General features: G+C 45.6%; 1 protein-coding gene across 1 annotated transcript in view; it reads right to left on the bottom strand.

Annotated features, from left to right (window-relative positions):
• LOC115105356 (exocyst complex component 3-like) overlaps positions 1–18,620 on the bottom strand; it is a 32,656-nt gene extending 14,036 nt beyond the window's left edge. Inside the window, 11 exon segments of the mRNA XM_029627300.2 lie at positions 10,795–10,950; positions 11,110–11,232; positions 11,422–11,557; positions 11,898–12,008; positions 12,120–12,220; positions 12,420–12,530; positions 12,688–12,802; positions 13,242–13,840; positions 13,843–13,964; positions 16,664–16,884; positions 17,599–18,620. Of these exon segments, the coding sequence (XP_029483160.2) occupies positions 10,795–10,950; positions 11,110–11,232; positions 11,422–11,557; positions 11,898–12,008; positions 12,120–12,220; positions 12,420–12,530; positions 12,688–12,802; positions 13,242–13,840; positions 13,843–13,964; positions 16,664–16,884; positions 17,599–18,071 (2,268 nt within the window). The 5' untranslated portion in view covers positions 18,072–18,620.
• Between the last annotated feature and the right edge of the window lie 926 nt (positions 18,621–19,546).

Raw genomic sequence — 19,546 nt, 5'->3', positions numbered from 1 at the left:
CGGGGAGAAATCCTTCACTAAAACGGGCTGCATGCGAAGAGCAACTTATGGTCAAGTCTGCCAGTGGGTCCTGACAGCGTGGAGCATTGTCAAAAAATCCACTATCATCAACGGGTTTCGAAAGGCTGGACTGCTGCGTGTTGAAGGGGCAGCATGAGCTCAGCGGGGTACTTCAGTGGTTTCAGTGCACAGGAGGAGGAAGATAGTGACCAAGTTCATTTGTTTCAATGTACCGGTAGGCACCTGCGGCTTATAGACATGTGCGGCGTATTTATGTACAAAATACATATTTTTTTACACAGTGCGGTTTATATTCAGGTGCGCTTAAAACTTGTTAGGGACTCGCTCCCGCTGTGGGGATCAAATCAGCGGAAATTTCAAGTGCGCCACGTATAGTTTTTGATAAAACTCAAACTTTCATTAAAATACACATACAAGGTACTGAATTAAAGCTACACTCGTTGTGAATCTAGCTACCGAGTCAGATTTGTAAAATGCTTTTCGGCGAAAGCATGAGAAGCTATTATCTGATAGCATGCACCCCAAAGTATTGGAACTTCATCTAAAACGACAGATTTTGCGGTAGCCGGCGCTACCCAAAACGCAGAAATAAAATATAAAACATTCATTACCTTTGACGAGCTTCTTTCTTGGCACTCCTAGATGTCCCATAAACATCATTTGGGGTCTTTTTTCGATTAAATCGGTCCATATATAGCCTAGATATCGATCTATGAAGACTGTGTGATCAACGGAAAAAAATAGCGTTTCATAACGTAACGTAATTTTTTTAAATTAAAAAAGTCGACGATAAACTTTCACAAAACACTTCGAAATACTTTTGTAATGCAACTTTAGGTATTAGTAAACGTTAATAAGCGATCAAATTGATCACGAGGCGATGTATATTCTATAGCTGTCCGTCTGGAAATAATGTCCGGGTAAATCTCAACCAAAATATCCGGTCGGAGACCTGAAGAAATGGGCTGTCTCTTGTTCGTTTGACCAAGAAACAAAGCCGAGGCAAATGACAAGACTGTTGACATCGTGTGGAAGCTGTAGGTATTGCAACCTCGGCCCCATTTAATCTGGGTCACGTTTAACAATGGGTTAAAGTGGCGCATGGATATATTTTTCCATTTTCAGTGATCAGATTTTCCTGCACTTTTCGATTAAACGCACGTTCTGTTATAGTCACAGCCGTGATTTAACCAGTTTTAGAAACGTCTGAGTGTTTTCTATCCACACATACTAATCATATGCATATACTATATTCCTGGCATGAGTAGCAGGGCGCTGAAATGTTGCGTGATTTTTAACAAAAAGCTGCGAAAATTCGCAAGAGCCTTAAGTAGTCCAGCAATTACGGTACATAAAGATATGAAAGATATGAATGAGTGATGGTACAGAACGGCATAGGCAAGATGCAGTAGACGGTATTGAGTACAGTATATACATATGAGATGAGTAATGTAGGGTATGTAAACAGAGTGGCACAGTTTAAGGTGGCTAGTGATACATGTATTACATAAAGAAGCAGTAGATGATATAGAATACAGTATATACATATGAGATGAGTAATGTAGGGTATGTAAACATTATATTAAGTGGCGTTGTTTAAAGTGGCTAGTGATACAATTTTTCCATCAATTTCCATTATTAAAGTGGCTGGAGTTGAGTCAGTATGTTGGCAGCAGCCACTCAATGTTAGTGGTGGCTGTTTAACATTCTGATGGCCTTGAGATAGAAGCTGTTTTTCAGTCTCTTGGTCCCTGCCTTGATGCATCTGTACTGACCTCGTCTTCTGGATGATAGCGGGGTGAACAGGCAGTGGCTCAGGTGGTTGTTGTCCTTGATGATCTGTATGGCCTTCCTGTGACATCGGGTGGTGTAGGTGTCGTGGAGGGCAGGTAGTTTGCCCCCGGTGATGCGTTGTGCAGACCTCACTACCCACTGGAGAGCCTTACGGTTGTGGGCGGAGCAGTTGCCGTACCAGGCGGTGATACAGCCGACAGGATGCTCTTGATTGTGCATCTGTAGAAGTTTGTGAGTGCTTTTGGTGACAAGCCGAATTTCTTCAGCCTCCTGAGGTTGAATAGGCGCTGCTGCGCCTTCTTCACAACGCTGTCTGTGTGGGTGGACCAATTCAGTTTGTCCGTGATGTATACGCAGAGGAACTTAAAACTTACTACCCTCTCCACTACTGTCGATGTGGATAGGGGGGTGCTCCCTCTGCTGTTTCCTGAAGTCCACAATCTTCTCCTTTGTTTTGTTGACGTTGAGTGTTAGGTTATTTTCCTGACACCACACTCTGAGGGCCCTCACCTCCTCCCTGTAGGCCGTCTCCAGATGAGTTAGGGCAGTGTGCAGTGTGGTTACGATTGTGTCGTCTGTGGACCTATTGGGGCGGTAAGCAAATTGGAGTGGGTCTAGAGTGTCAGGTAGGGTGGAGGTGATATGGTCCTTGACTAGTCTCTCAAAGCACTTCATGATGACGGAAGTGAGTGCTACGGGGTGATAGTCGTTTAACTCAGTTACCTTAGCTTTCCTGGGAACAGGAACAATGGTGGCCTTCTTGAAGCATGTGGGAACAGCAGACTGGGATAAGGATTGATTGAATATGTCTGTAAACACACCAGCCAGCTGGTGTGCGCATGCTCTGAGGACGCGGCTGAGGATGCCGTCTGGGCCTACAGCCTTGCGAGGGTTAACACGTTTAAATGTTTTACTCACGTCGGCTGCAGTGAAGGAGAGTCCGCAGGTTTTGGTAGCGGGCCGTGTCAGTGGCACTGTATTGTCCTCAAAGCGAGCAAAAAAGTTATTTAGTCTGTCTGGGAGCAAGACATCCTGGTCCGCGACGGGGCTGGTTTTCTTTTTGTAATCCGTGATTCACTGTAGACCCTGCCACATAACTCTTGTGTCTGAGCCGTTGAATTGTGACTCTACTTTGTCTCTATACTGACGCTTAGCTTGTTTGATTGCCTTGTGGAGGGAATAGCTACACTGTTTGTATTCGGTCATGTTTCTGGTCACCTTGCCCTGGTTAAAAGCAGTGGTTCGCGCTTTCAGTTTCGAGCAAATGCTGCCATCAATCCATGGTTTCTGGTTTGGGAATGTTTTAATCGTTGCTGTGGGTATAACATCGTCGATGCACTTTCTAATGAACTCGCTCACCGAATCAGCGTATTCGTCAATGTTGTTGTTGGACGCAATGCAGAACATATCCCAATCCATGTGATCGAAGCAGTCTTAAAGCGTGGAATCTGATTGGTCGGACCAGCGTTGAACAGACCTGAGCGCGGGAACTTCTTGTTTTAGCCTCTGTCTGTAGGCTGGAAGCAACAAAATGGAGTCGTGGTCAAATTTTCCGAAAGGAGGGCGGCAGAGGGCCTTATATGCATCGCGGAAGTTAGAATAACAATGATCCAGGGTTTTACCAGCCCTGTTTGCGCAATCGATATGCTGATAGAATTTAGGGAGTCTTGTTTTCAGATTAGCCTTGTTAAAATCCCCAGCTACAATGAATGCAGCCTCAGGATATGTGGTTTCCAGTTTCCAGTTTCGTTCAGGGCCATCGATGTGTCTGCTTGGGGGGGAATATATACGGCTGTGATTATAATCGAAGAGAATTCCCTTGGTAGATAATGCGGACGACATTTGATTGTGATGAATTGTAAGTCAGATGAACAGAAGGACTTGAGTTCCTGTATGTTGTTATGATCACACCACGTCTCGTTAATCATAAGGCATACCCCCCCACCCCACTTCTTACTAGAAAGATGCGTGTTTCCTCCTCGTCCAATTTGAGGTGAGTAATCACAGTTCTGATATCCAGAAGCTCTTTCGGTCATAAGAGACGGTAGCAGCAACATTATGTACAAAACAAGTTACGAACGTTGCGAAAAAACACACTAAATAGCATGGTTGTTTAAGAACCGATAAGACAGCAGCCCTCCCCTCCGGCGCCATCTTGATCCACAGAGTGATAACGCTGGCATGCGGGACCAAGGACTTGACTTTGACTGGAATACAAGTAATACATAAAAGATGATAAGGCTGCACTGAGACACAGGGCTTCTGCCTCAGCTCATTCAGCGTGTGTGTGTGTGTGTGTGTGTGTGTGTGTGTGTGTGTGTGTGTGTGTGTGTGTGTGTGTGTGTGTGTGTGTGTGTGTGTGTGTGTGTGTGTGTGTGTGTGTGTGTGTGTGTGTGTTTGTGTGTGTGTAGTTTGTGTGTGTGTGCTGAGACACAGATTTGTGTTTGATTATGGCCATGTGTCTTGTTTATGTCACACTACTTGAATGAGAGAAACAGATCATGCTCTACTGACTTCCTGGTTTAAGTCAAGTTGTAACTGATCTGTTCAGTAGACACTTTTTTTTATAACCACCGAAGGAAGACTTTGCTCTTTCTTGTCAAGCTATGGCTCTGATTTCTTTTACATTCAAGCCTTTTAAATACCCTTCAGTTAACAAACCATCTCTAGCTCTTTATTGAAGCACAACTTCAACTAATATTGGATCATTAATTAGACAAATAAATCAGAGGAGCACTGCTGTTCATCACTATCTGGAGTCGGTCGGTGTGGTGATTGTCTCACTGAACTGTAGCAAAGCTTTCATCCAACTGATATTCACAAGCATCATAACAATTGACTTAAATGGAAAAAAAGTCTGGAGCTTCTCGCACCCTTTGTAAATAAAATAACTGTCAGGGACTGTATGGGGAAAATGATTCTAGTGTTAAAGGTTCTTTGTTGAAAGGGTTCTCCCTGGAACCAATAAATGTATCTCCTACAGGGACAGCCAAAGAACCCTTTATGAATCCTCTTTTTTTGTAAGCTATATATTTTTTCAGACATACTTTCTCAGAAAGGAAGACAACAGGGTACAGTGTGCTAACACAGCTTAAGCTCTCCATCCACTAAAAATATCCTCTTCCCTTTTAGACAGTGATTAAAAATGTATTCAACCCCCAGTTTCCACAGATGTCTCGTTCTGCTTCTCAAGCGAAAGGCAATCTAGGCTACCTAGAAACACATCAAAGTCGTCCAGCTGACAGGAACAGGAAGTTCCTCAAAACACAGAGACTTCCTGTTGTCAGCCCGAGGTGACAGACATTTGTTTCAACTGGCTCATGGAGAGGGGCAAATGCCATGCTGGCAGAACCAGTTCCTCACAATCTCCCACCCCCTGGCTACCACTAACGTAGACTTGCACTAATTCATCTCCATCTCGCTGACAGCGGCCATTCTTCAGCCTTCTACCCCGTATCAACACTGTCTGAGTTACGCCTGACCTGGCAACCCCCAGGGTCACGGGACCATTCAAAACAGACAGGCCTCTGCATTCCAAAGCCGAAATCCTTTTGTTTCGTCTTTTAAAAAACGTTTTTATTTTATTTTTTAGAATCTGCTTCAAAGTGATTTTTCAGAACAAGGTCAATGAAGAGTATAGGGAAGTCAGTTTCCCAGTGGAAAGACTGACAGGGTCTGCCCTATGTTCCCTCAGCCTAATCTTTTCTGAGCCCTATGTTCCCTCAGCATGTCAGCCCTATGTTCTCTCAGCACCTCAGCATTCACTTAACCAATTTCAAACAAAATTGGCACGTGTATCGTATTTTATTAGAGGTCTGTTATAAATGCACGCTTAGGGTTTACCAAATAATTGTTGCGAGTGTTAAGATTAATCGTCTTATTTCATTCAGATAGTTGTTCCCTTTCAGTCGGTCACTTGGTATAATATACTAAGGCAAGTCAACGACCAATCCTATTCACCTGAAGAAAAATGAAAATGAAACGGGCCAATGGATGCTGGGGCTCGAGATTCAGCTCCGACTTAGGTGTCTTTTAGTGGGGGGAGCGTACTTTGAGGTTTTTCTGTTTGCTGAAAGCTAAGCACTTTCTGCTCTGCTTGTGTAGCTAATGCTTCCTTGCTTGGGTAAACCTGCAACCTCATGCATGGAGTTTCACAATGAAAAGTAAGTGCTGTCCTGTTTGCCTGGAGTGGAACCACACTCAGGAGGCTTGCTGGGAGAGAGCAGCAGCAGTGGTTAGAGTTAGAGTGAGAGTGAGGTTCATTACGGTTTCTCTGGCAGTGTTCAGAGTCTGGATTCCAGGAATGATATACTATCCCTGCTTGGCTCTGGACGGTTTTCAGAGTGTGAATCGGATGGCATCTGTACAGGGAGCCTAAAGCACCGGTTTTGGATTTGGTGGGGGAGTGTGTACCATTGGTGGTTAATGCACCTTTGATGGAGCTGTGTCATAGGCTGGCAGATCACCTGGGGTGGATTGGCCATTTTCTCATCCACAGTGGAGTTCCTCCAGGTTTGGGTGAAGTTATTTACCTCCTGTCCATGCAGCGCTTACCCATGTTTAAAGATTTCGCTGATGACCTGGGATTCCCCTCATTCAACCAGGCTGGTGCTACCAGGTTATGGTGAGCTCAATAATGTAGAGGGTACGGAGGAGGCGGGGTTCATTTACACACTGCCGATGGATGGAAAGCTGACAGGTTACTTAGCTCCAGAGGCTAACAAGGGGGCTTATTCTAGCATTGTGATTCCAAATACACAGTGCCGGTTCTCGGCGGATCAGTTGGACAAAATGTATCAGGCTGAGGGTGTGGCGGCCCTTTCGTTGAATGTGGTCCAGTGCTGCAGATGTATCATATCGATTTGCTGCAGAAGCTAAATAAGACCGTGGAGACGGGGAAGCCGGTTTCAGAGCTTCACGACAAAATCCGTGCTATGGTTGATTTTGTGCTGCGTCTGTCCTGCTGTACTATCCTGGCTGTGGGGGAAAGTATGGGGGCAATGGTGGTGGCATAGCGGGGCTCTCCTCCCCACGAATTTGCTTTGGCAACAGTGCCTTTAAGTGGCTCAGTCAATGGGGCCAAGTTACTGGTTGCCGAAGTCCCTGAACCCGGTGTGGGCCGGGCATCAGAACAGAGGTAATACAAAAGCATATTGTTTCCACCCAAGGATCCTTGGTGAGGGGTATCAAGACTGTGTTATTGTCCAGGTGTGGGCATAACAAAAAACAAGTTCCTTCCCCACATTCAGACACACGGTTGTCAAGAGTGGTGGATATGAAAACAAGCACGATAAAAAAACGAATTATCCCAGTCCTCAGGGCGGCGCTTGACCTTTTCAAGAGATAAGGTATGGAAGACTGGCAGCATACTCCAGTCCAGTGGGGGGCAAGCAGTTTCACCATGGGTGATGAGGACGGTGACAGGGGCTCTGCAGTTCGCCTCTGTAGTGCCTCTGGGACTTCTATTGATGCTTTTGTTTTAGTGCTGGGTGACTGCTACGTGTCTGGACGTATCTCCATATCAGTATGCCAGCAGCATACCACCCTGCATACCACTGCTGGCTTGCTTCTGAAGCTAAGCAGGGTTGGTCTTGGTCAGTCCCTGGATGGGAGACCAGATGCTGCTGGAAGTGGTGTTGGAGGGCCAGTAGGAGGCACTCATTCCTCTGGTCTAAAAAATATCCCAGTACCCCAGGGCAGTGTTTAGGATGCCGTCTTTCGGATGGGACGTTAAATGTGTGTCCTGACTCTCTGAGGTCATTAAAGATCCCAGGGCACTTATTGTAAGAGTAGGTGTGTTAACCCCAGTGTCCTGGCTAAATTCCCAATCTGGCTCTCAAACCATCACGGTCACCTAATAATCCCCAGTTTACAATTGTCTCATTCATCCCCCTCCTCTCCCCTGTAACTATTCCCCATGTTGTTGCTGTAAAGGAGAATGTGTTCTCAGTCAACTTACCTGGTAAAATAATGGATAAATAAAAATGTTGCCACTGCCATCAGCTGCTCATGGTATCCCAGTCATGCCTAAGGGTGTTAATTCCTTGGAGGGACCCGCAACTATTGTTGCAGGGGGTTCTCATGGACTGGGTACTGTCCCGCAGGGTGATCACGACATATGCATCCTTACTGGGATGGGGAGCTCTGTGTGTGGGCTACTCAGGAAGAGGGATTTGGTAAACAGAGCAAAGGGCACTCAATCAATTACCTAGAGCTACTGACTGTTTTCTATGGCTGAGCCGCTTCCTTCCGATGTTGGAGGGCCAGTATGTGTTGGTAAGGTCTGACAACAGGACGGTGGTGGCATACATCAACAGGCAGGAGGGGATGTGGTCTCTCTCTCTCATAAACCTGTCCCGTCATCTGCTCGTATGGAGCTGTATACATTTCCTGTCGCTTAGGGTGAAGTATCTTCCCGGATCTCTCAACGTAGGTTTGGACCTGCTTTCCAGGGGGTGGTCCTATCTCTACGGAGTGGAGACTCCACCCCTCGATGGTTGCCCAGAATGGGACCGGTGTGCAGGGCTGGAGTAGATCTTATGCATCGTGAGAGAACACGTATTCTAGTCTGTTCTTGTCAATGATGGATCTGGATCCTCCATTGGGAACTGATTCTTTGGAGTATCAGTGGCCTTGGATCCTGCTCTATGTGATGGTTGGGGATCCCTACCTGCTATCAGTACACCCTTCCGGGCTTTCGAGCAGCTCCCTTTCTCACCTCCTCTGTTTGCTTCCAATGAACAACCGAGGTTGTATGCCCTGTGTCTGGTGCACGCTTTACGCACGTGCTGTATATGAATAGGACCGTGGATATCTGTGTTTGTGACCAGCTTTTTGTATTTTTTGCTAATCCAGCTCAGGGTAGGGCACTTTCTCCCTGGCATATGACAAAAAAGGACAAGGATGGCCTAGTGGTGTGCGTGCTCACACCACTAAGGGTGAGGCGGCTGCTTGGGCATTGTTCAGGGGCATGACAAGGTTTTATCGCTTGGATGTAACTGCTGCCGGTGTGGCTCACAGTGTTCTTATGGCTGGGACCAGGAGTGGGTGTTAGGCAGCGTGCAAGTTGTGCATTTTTCCAGGTTACAGCAAGTTTCCAGTGGGATGGAGCCTCGGGCTGCCGTGGTTCATCAACTCTGGTCGATGCTATACCAAGTCACAACAGGTGGTCTGATATTTTGGACTTTCGGTTCCTTGTACTAGTTCTGATATTTCAAGATCGCAAGGTAAGTATTGTTTTTGGAACCATGGGGTCTATGGACTTTGGCTGCAGGGGCAGCATGTCAGTGCACATATCCAAGTTGCAGCAGGTTCTGGTTCCCTATATGGGGCTCTGACAGTTCAGGCCTCATGAGGCTCTGACAGTTCAGACTTCTCAGGTAAGTATTAGGGAAAAAGGTGGCTTCTATACCCTCTTTTAGAGGTGGTGGAACCTTTCTGTGCTTGAGCTGCCCTGGGCATCCTAATTTGGTACCCTCTGAGACGGCTTGAGTCGTTGCTGCTCTTAGACATTTCCACTTCACAATAACAGCACTTACAGTTGACCAGGCCAGCTCTAGCAGTGCAGATATTTGATGAACTGACTTGATGGAAAGGTGGCATCCTATGACGATTCCACATTCAAAGTCAATGAGCTCTTCAGTAACATTCTACTGTCATTGTTTGTCTATGGAGATTGCATAGCTGTGTGCAACAAACCTGCCAAGAGAGGGCCACCCACTAAAACTCACGTACCAGGCAAGGAGGGCATTAATCAGAGAGGTAACAAAGAGACCAAAGATAACCCTGAAGGAGCTGCAAAGCTCCGCAGTGGAGATTGGAGTATCTGTCCATAGGACCACTTTAAGCCGTACACTCCACAGAGCTGGGCTTAGGGAAGAGTGGCCAGAAAAAAGCCATGGCTTAAAGAGAAAAATAAGCAAACACGTTTGGTGTTCGCCAAAAGGCATGTGGGAGAGTCCTCAAACATATGGAAGAAGGTACTCTGGTCAGATGAGACTAAAATGTAGCTTTTTGGCCATCAAGGAAAACGCTATGTCTGGAGAAAACCCAACACTTTTTGAAGAGTCTCATCACCCCGTGACACCATGTTTTTCATTGGCAGGGACTGGGAGACTGGTCAAAATTGAAGGAATGATGGATGGTGCCAAATACAGGGACATTTTTGAGGGAAACCTGTTTCAGTCTTCCAGAGATTTGAAACTGGGATGGAGGTTCCCCTTCCAGCAGGACAATGACCCTAAGAATACTGCAAAAGCAACACTCAAGTGGTTTAAGGTGAACATTTAAATGTCTTGGAATGGCCTAGTCAAAGCCCAGACCTCAATCCAATTGAGAATCTGTGGTATGACTTAAAGATTGCTGTACACCAGCGGAACCCATCCAACATGAAAGAGCTGGAGCAGTTTTGCCTTGAAGAATGGGCAAAAATCCCAGTGGCTAGATGTGCCAAGCTTATAGAGACATACCCCAAGAGACAAAGTGGTAGGCATGTTGTGTAAATCAAATGATAAAATCCCCCCCAAAATCTATTTTAATTCCAGGTTGTAAAGCAATAATATAGGAAAAATGCCAAGGGGGTGAATACTTTTGCAAGCCACTGTATAGTGTATGTTATACCAAGTGACTGACTGAATGGGAACATAAAGTTATGAATATAACTATTGTTCGCTGAAGGAGGGAACAAAGTATAACATATTATCGCCCTGTGCCGTCAGGGGATTTGGGCTCGATGAAGAGAGGCACCAAATTGAGGAAATGAATGCGAGCCTTGGTAATATAGCCAGAAAGGCAGGGCTTCCAAGGGCGGGTGTGGCATCCATTGGCCAATTGGGTAGGAGTTCAGTTTTCAGGTGAATAGGATTGGTCGTTGACTCCCCATAGTATGTTGTACCTTGTTCCCTCCCTTTGGGAACAGTAGTTATATTAATAAGTGTACATTTGTGGTCATTATGACCATAAATCAGAGGGATGACTGACCAGGTCTTTGAAAAGTCCTTTGAGCTGTTTGGCCTCGTCCTGAAGTCGGAACGCCATCCTCTTTCTCATCTTCGATGATGTGCAGATGACCCGTCCTCGCATGATCGCACGCACATACTCCACCAGGATCCGCCTGTGTACCTCCCCCACCAGTATCTGTCAATCAAATAATCAACCAGTCAATCATTCAGTCAGTCAATTGCAATATAAGTGTTGATAAACAAAAAATATTGGGATAGAAAGGGCAAATTTTTATTATTTTATTTATTTCGCACAACATGTTATCGTGTCAGGTATGTGGTCATTGGTGGATACCTGATAAGGTGGGCAGTCCATTCTTCTGAACTTCTTAAAGTGTTGCTTGATGCTTGCTTCGATGGCCTCAAATGCCTCAGTGTTGTTTAGCCACTTTCTCTTCACCAGCTTGTCACAGAACGGCTGGAATAGAAATACACAGCTTTCATTCACATGAAGTTGATGAACAGCTTCTCCTATATCAAAACATTTGTGCTAACGTTAGAGCATGTTTGTTTGTATTTGATCAGTCATGATTAAGTGTGGAATTGGTGAGTTGTGTATTGAGGAAGTTTTACCGGCCTAACAAAAGAAAAAAACACATTGCCTCACCCTGATGTGCTCAAATAGTTTTTCCGTCAGAACCCTCACTGATTGGTTAATGATCCTATTGAGGGAGGAGTTAGCTCTCTGTGTGGACTCCTCACTGCCCTGTGGGTCACACTGCCTGCAGCGCTGTACAAAGGACCTACACAAAAATTGGAATGCAAACACTGTTGGTCTCGGAATTATCATATTTCTGACATGGAAAAACCATTTGAACCATTTACAACCTTAATCATGTGGATAACCTAGTTTGATCATGTTGTTAACTTTAGCAAGATAGTTAACTTATTATTCGCAATGTTAGCAAGCTTATCTATCGGGCTGGATTATCTAGCTAAACTTATTTGTCTATGCACTTGAACGCTCTCTTGTCGCATTTACGACTTCACCAACTTGAAAATATAAGTTTTCGATGAGCATTTGAATGGAGCATCAGTCAACACAGTTGCCACAAGAGATGACTTCTCTGTCTGGGTATCCACCTTAGAGGAGGACAACAGTTGACCAGAGCGATGGTCCTGGAGATGTATCCATCACCGCGGTCCCCAAACTCAGCCTGGGTCTCATGGAACATCTCCACTTTCCTCTGGAAACTGGACACACAGTAAAATCGTGAAATGAAATCTATATATATTGATTTACATACAGGTTATTGATTGAATATACTCATTGTCCATGTCTCTATAAGTACATCTTCTCGTCACCTGTACAGGAAGTCAGACAGCCCATTAAGACTGCAGCGGGCCACCCTGGCCCCCAGAAACGAGCTTACAGCTGTGGATCTGTCTAGGTCCACCGTCAGTCTCTGTTACAGCCACACACATACACACTAATAAGGGTAGGAACTTCAAAATCCAACCAGCCAAAATAGGTCATTCCTGAATATGCATAAAAGATTTACAAATGTCTTAGAGTTCTTTGCCACAATGTCAACAGACTGCCATGGTAATAGTGACCTACATATATACTGTACGGTAGTGTCTCTGAGTGACAGTGTGACAGACCTGGATGATGGAGCGGGCCAGATTGGATTGGTACTCCTCTATGTGCAGCATTTGGGCCCACCGCCTCTCCTCCTCGTCCAGAACCTGAGTGAGCTCTGTGGTCACCTTCTCCTGAGATAAACAACAGAACCCACACAACCATGAAGTCCATTGTCTATCCAAGCATGGGCAGTTCCACTACCATTAGATTAGTGCCAGAAACATTACCTCTGTCAGTGGGCAAGTTTTCACCTGACAGTGTTCAGTATTAAAGGAAGTATGATTTTACCCTGACTGTGTTCAGGCAGTCCTGTTCCAGTCGGTCCACTGTATCTTGGTGCAGTAGGGGTTCCAGTGGGGAGTAGTTAATGGGGGTTTTCATGCCAACGGTGCCCAGGACATCCCTTAAAAAGACCAGCGGAAAAGGGAGGAAGTGCTACTGTCTGTCACTATTCATTCAAGTCTCAGTTTGAATACCTGTAAAGATCTATATGTTCATATACACGTACATGAACTTACTAACTCTCATAAAATAAAAAGGTTTCTTTGTTTGTTCCCATAGGAGAACCCTTTTTTGTTCCAAGTAGAACCCTTTGTTTGTGAAAAAGGTTATACAAATAACCTTTTAGAGGTGAAACGGTTTCAGGTAGAACCTTGAGTTAGTAAAAAGGGTTCCACTTGGAACCAAAAACAGTTATTTTCAGAGGGTTTTCCTATGTGGACAATTGAATAACCTTTTATGGTTCTAGGTAGTACCTTGTTTTCTAAAAGTGTATACGTCTAACCTGTTGTACATGTCATAGATTTTCTTAATGTTGTTATGTTATGAGTTCTGACACTGACCTGTTGTAGATGTTATAGAACCAGTCCAGCAGGGAGTAGACATCAGTGATCTGCAGCTGGGAGCTGGTGATGATGTTCAGGCGTCGGGCCACTGCCCGGTGGTAGCTCTGCACGTACACCTGGAAGGCCTGGAACTCCTCCGGGTAGACCGACACAACGTTCCTCCGCGCCGCGTCCAGGTCGTCCACCATGCGGCCCCTCAGCCTCTCCAGGTACGAAGCTAGCTGCCCTGCCGGAGTTCTCACCTGCTGGGGCAGGCTCCAGTCAGACGCCTCCCCCACTGCCTGCCGCCATTTCAGCTTGAGCTGACGGGGCCGCTGGCTAGGATGGGGCTGGAGGCCCTCCCTCAGGGGCTGGGTCTCCTCTTTCTGTGCCTGGGCGGTGTCGGCCTGCTCCTCCTGCTGGATGACCAGCACCACCAGTCCCAGGTTGGGCCCGGCCGTTGGCTGTCGGAGTGACTCCCTCACCACGTCCCACATCTCCTTCTGCAGGGCCTCGTACAGCAACTCCACATCCTTGGTCTTGCGACGGCTGGCGTCTCTTGACACATTGGGGCTGGAGGGGTCATCGAAGGACCCGAGAGGGTTCACTCCGGGAGGCGTGAATGAGGGTGTGGGGGGTGGGGCAGGAGGGCCATCAGCTCGCACTCACGCTCCAGCTCCTGGATGTGTGTGTCTGCCAGGAGGAGGTCCCTCTGGTTGACCAGCTGTAGGATCTCCAGTACTGAGGGAAGGAGAGAGTTAGGAATCAATGTCATACTGTTTAGTCTATTGGTTTGTACAGAGTATTAATGTATGGGTAGGAACGGGTAGGGTAAGTGAAGAGATAAAGTACATGTTTTCATCAGGCTATATTCTGTGTGAAATATCAACATTGACATATTGAAGGGTGCTGATATGTGTGATATTGAGTATATAAATGATCCAAGCCCAGCAAATGTACATTATACCGGGGTGTTGGTAAACACAATGTAAGTAACCTAATTTATGTCCCTCTAACTTCCCTGAATGCCTCTGCTGATCCTACAGCTATTGTATGCAGTAAGCATGTGCCTATGAACCAGATTTATACTGTTAGCACTGAGGTGGTGTGCCCTAGCAGGAAGTCCACTGGGTGCAGCTCAACCTGCACCAACCTAAATAACATGAGCATATCTACTTCTTCCAAGCTTCCCAGTAAAGCAACAAAAACAAGTAAGCATCCCAAAAGAAAAGTGCTCAAAATAGACCACGTTAACATATGTAGCTTAAGAAACAAGCTTCATGAAATCAATAATTTGCTAGTAACAGATGACATTCATATTCTGACTATCTATGAAAGTCACTTAGATAATACTTTTGATGATACAGTGGTAGCAATACAAGGTTATAACATTTACAGACAAGACAGAAATGTCAATGGTAGAGGTGTATCTGGATAGCACGTGTGAAATGCTTGATAATGTATGTGATATCAAAAGAGAGGTATATTTTCTGGGTGATTTAAATATTGACTGGCTTTCACCAAGCTGCCCACTCATGAAAAATCTTCAAAACTGTAATCAGTCCCTGTAACCTGGTTCAGGTTATCAGTCAATCGACCAGGGTAGTTACAAACAGCACAGGAATGAAATCCTCAACATGTATTGATCACATCTTTACTAATGCTGCAGAAATGAGCTTGAAAGCAGTATCTAGATCCATCGGATGTAGTGATCACAGTATAGTAGCCATATGTAAGAAAACCAAAGTTCCAAAGACTGGGCCTAATACAATGTATAAGAGGTCATACAATACGTTTTGTAGTGATTCATATGTTGTTGATGTAAATCATATATGGTTGTCCGTGGTGTGTAATGAGGAGCAAACAGACGCTGCACTTGACACATTTATGAAATAGCTTATACCACTTACTAATAAGCATGCCCCCAAAGAAAATGACTGTAAAAATGGATATATCCCAGTGGATTGAGGAGGAATTTAAAAGTGTTATGGTTAAGAGGGATGAGGCAAAATGAATGGTAAATAAGTCTGGCTGCACAACCGATTGGCAAAAATATTGCAAATTGAGAAATCATGTGACCTAAACTGAATAAAAAGAAGAAGAAACTACACTATGAAACAAAGACAACATAAAGAGCGATAGTAAAAAGCATTGGTGCACCTTAAATTACATTTTGGCTAAAAAGGCAAACTCAGCTCCATCATTCTTGAATCAGATAGCTCATTCATCACAAAACCGACTGACAATGCCAACTACTTGAATAGTTTTTTATTGGCAAGATTGGCAGACTTTAAAAAATATATATATATATTTTTAACCAGGAAAGTCAGTTAAGAACAAATTCTTATTTTCAATGACGGCCTAGGAACAGTGGCAAGGGCAGAACGACAGATTTGCACCTTGTCAGCTCGGGGGTTTGAACTTGCAACCTTCCGGTTACTAGTCCAACACTCTAACCACTAGGCTACCCTGCCGCCACTTATGCATGACATGCCAGCAACAAATGCTGACACTACACATCCAAATATAGCTGACCAAATTATGAAAGACAAGCATTATAATTTTGAGTTCTGTAATATGAGTTTGGAAGAGGTGATAAAATTATTGTTGTCTATCAACAATGACAAGCCTCCGGGGTCTGACAACTTGAATGGAAAATGACTGAGGATAATAGCGGACGATATTGCCACTCCTATTTGCCATATGGAACAGCAGGGACTGTGAAGCAACATAAACATAGGCACAGACACATGCATACACACACATGAAAACATACGCACTATACATACATGTACACATGGATTTTGTATTGTAGATATGTCGTGGAGTAGGGGCCTGAGGACACACAGTGTGTTGTGAAATCTGTGAATGTATTGTAATGTTTTTAAAATTGTATAACTGCCTTAATTTTGCTGTACCCCAGGAAGAGTAATGGGGATCCAGAAAAAATATAAATCTCTTGACCTGGCATTTTGGATTGTTGTGAACACGCAATGTACTACACTGTCCTTTGATTGTCCCGTGTCTGTTTTGGTCCCTATTGAGCTCTGCCGAACAGTAGCTCTGGATGAAGTTCTATCTAAAGGAATCTGCAGTGGGAGGAAGTCAGTCATTTCCGGCTTTCATAGTCTGGTGCTGATTGAACCTGATGACTCAGGGGGTCCGGGGACCGCACACAGCTCATCAGAAACCAGCATGGGATTGGAGGAGGAAATACTGCAGGACCTGACCAGGAAGTTCCTGACTCGTAAAGTAAACACTGAAACTTACAAACACTGACTGTAGGAGGTCTAAGGTGCTCATGCCACAGACAGAAGTAACCTGCACTGACCCTTCCATGATTCAGATGTTTCGATTAGGTGATCTGTGATTGGTTGGCCCTGCAGGAAACATACCATATCTCCCCTCCTGATTGGTTTGTTTTGGAGCGCCATGTATACCTGAGAGAGGTTCCCTGGGTTTGACCACTAGTGGCTCCTCCTCCAGCTCCTCCTCAGCCTCCTGGGAGTTGTGGTCCGACAGGGACTCCCTCTTCAGCTTGCCAAGGCTGACCATCCTGAGGAAGGAGGGCCGGCGGCAGGACTCAGCCTCGCTGTCGGCGCTCAGGTTACCACAGGGCAGGCTCTCTCTGCGTTGCGTCTGCTTCCTCCGCCCTGCAAATCTACAAGCAGAAGAGAACCATTAGGAGAGGGTCGAAACTATATTATGCCACAGTATGACTTTGAAAGGCAAGAATGGCTATGTGTGGATTTACAGAGTCTGAAATATTGTGTGGAAATAAAGGTACCATCTAAAATAGAAATGGAATGGGATACATAATTATTACCAAGTGTTCAATGTTAACGTGTGACCACCACATCTAGACTAGGCTTCATATGCTATAAATAAGCAGGTATTTAAATGCTCGAGAGGTGATTGTGGAGGTGTCAAAGTGAAAACTGTTTATAAATAGTGCTTAGGTACACAACATAGTATTAGCAAACAAAGCAGTTCTGTTCATTAACATAGTAACTCATGGAACATTTTTATATTACATAACCAAATAGGAAATGATTATGCTATATGCTGTGAGCATTTCCGTCATTTTGTTACAGCTTGATAGGGGGTCTCAGTCCTACCAGGTAACAGGAAAATCAGTAATTAATGGACCACAACGAAAGCTCTTTGGTCGAGACATTACGAATGTAAATAGTTACTGAGTCATATTATATATAGACATTACATGTATGTTAATCTGTGTCTCTGAGCCCGTATTTATAAAGCATCTCAGAGTGGGAATGCTGATCTAGGATCAGGTCCTCCCTGTCCATGCAATCTTCATTGTGATCTAAAAGGCGTAACTGATCCTAGATCAGCAACCCTCCCTCCCCGTTACCGGAGCAGGGTCATGATCTCCTCTGAGCTCCTGCGGAGGCCCTTCCTCTTCTCTTTCTCAGGCTGGGGTGAGTGGGGGTCTGTGGGGCATCGCTGGGACGGGAATGTCCCCCATACGCTGCACCCCGACATACGCAGCCCCTTCCCCAGCTTCCCCAGGGTCTTCAGGGGCGAAGAGCCGCACAGCCGCTCAAGGGTTCCCCTCAGGGGCCTCCCCCCTCCTCCTTTAGGGGCCTCAGGGCCATGCCTCTCCGCGTTCACCTCATTCTCCTCCTCTTCCCCATCATGTGACGACCTGCTCTGGAAGATTTTTCCCCCGCATACCCCCAAATTGGGGGGCTCACCCTCGTTCCTCTCCTCCTCAAGGTCCACCTCCTCGAAGGGGTTCAGGTCCAAGTTTAACCTGGGCAGGATGAGCTCACCATTCCCATGGTTACTCTTGATCCTCCCCGGGAGGTTCTTAAGGATTGGCATTAAAATGCTGTGCTCAAGAATCAAATACTGCAAAGACACAAGGCAAGTTAGTTAGAAGAGAGAATGAGATCACAGATCATTTGAACAAGCTAGTTAGGCTACCAATACCAAGAGCTCAGCAGGAGTGTGCTGGAGAAGGTTGAACAGATAATGAAAGCTAAAACCAGAATGAATGTTAGAGTAATGTTGTACTCGAGGATCTACAGAATATTGTAATAGCATAGGAACTGTTGTAATTATACTATTCATTACGGACTTAACTCAGAGCTAAAATAACAACAAAAAATATCTAGTTAACAGAAGAAAGGAAGACAAAATAAGGACAGAAGAAAAAGGAAAAGAAAAAGGACAACAAAGTGAAACCTCTAAAGAAACAAGAGACCATAATACAAGAAACAACACTATAGAGAGATAGAACAACAACAACGCAGCCACTGCCAGCTAGCCTACTTCAGCAGTACTGTATCATTTGAATTATTTTAGTCAATAAGATTCCTGCTACGTAAGCTTAACTTTCTGAACATTCGAGACGTGTAGTCCACTTGTCATTCCAATCTCCTTTGCATTAGCGTAGCCTCTTCTGTAGCCTGTCAACTATGTGTCTGTCTATCCCTGTTCTCTCCTCTCTGCACAGACCATACAAACGCTCCACACCGCGTGGCCGCGGCCACTCTAATCTGGTGGTCCCAGCGCGCACGACCCACGTGGAGTTCCAGGTCTCCGGTAGCCTCTGGAACTGCCGATCTGCGGCCAACAAGGCAGAGTTCATCTCAGCCTATGCCTCCCTCCAGTCCCTCGACTTCTTGGCACTGACGGAAACATGGATCACCACAGATAACACTGCTACTCCTACTGCTCTCTCTTCGTCCGCCCACGTGTTCTCGCACACCCCGAGAGCTTCTGGTCAGCGGGGTGGTGGCACCGGGATCCTCATCTCTCCCAAGTGGTCATTCTCTCTTTCTCCCCTTACCCATCTGTCTATCGCCTCCTTTGAATTCCATGCTGTCACAGTTACCAGCCCTTTCAAGCTTAACATCCTTATCATTTATCGCCCTCCAGGTTCCCTCGGAGAGTTCATCAATGAGCTTGATGCCTTGATAAGCTCCTTTCCTGAGGACGGCTCACCTCTCACAGTTCTGGGCGACTTTAACCTCCCCACGTCTACCTTTGACTCATTCCTCTCTGCCTCCTTCTTTCCACTCCTCTCCTCTTTTGACCTCACCCTCTCACCTTCCCCCTCTACTCACAAGGCAGGCAATACGCTCGACCTCATCTTTACTAGATGCTGTTCTTCCACTAACCTCACTGCAACTCCCCTCCAAGTCTCCGACCACTACCTTGTATCCTTTTCCCTCTTGCTCTCATCCAACACTTCCCACACTGCCCCTACTCGGATGGTATCGCGCCGTCCCAATCTTCGCTCTCTCCCCCCGCTACTCTCTCCTCTTCCATCCTATCATCTCTTCCCTCTGCTC

The sequence above is a fragment of the Oncorhynchus nerka genome, linkage group LG22 (genome assembly GCF_034236695.1).
Source record: "Oncorhynchus nerka isolate Pitt River linkage group LG22, Oner_Uvic_2.0, whole genome shotgun sequence".
Taxonomy (NCBI): domain Eukaryota; kingdom Metazoa; phylum Chordata; class Actinopteri; order Salmoniformes; family Salmonidae; genus Oncorhynchus; species Oncorhynchus nerka.
This window is presented reverse-complemented; position numbering and strand designations above follow the sequence as displayed.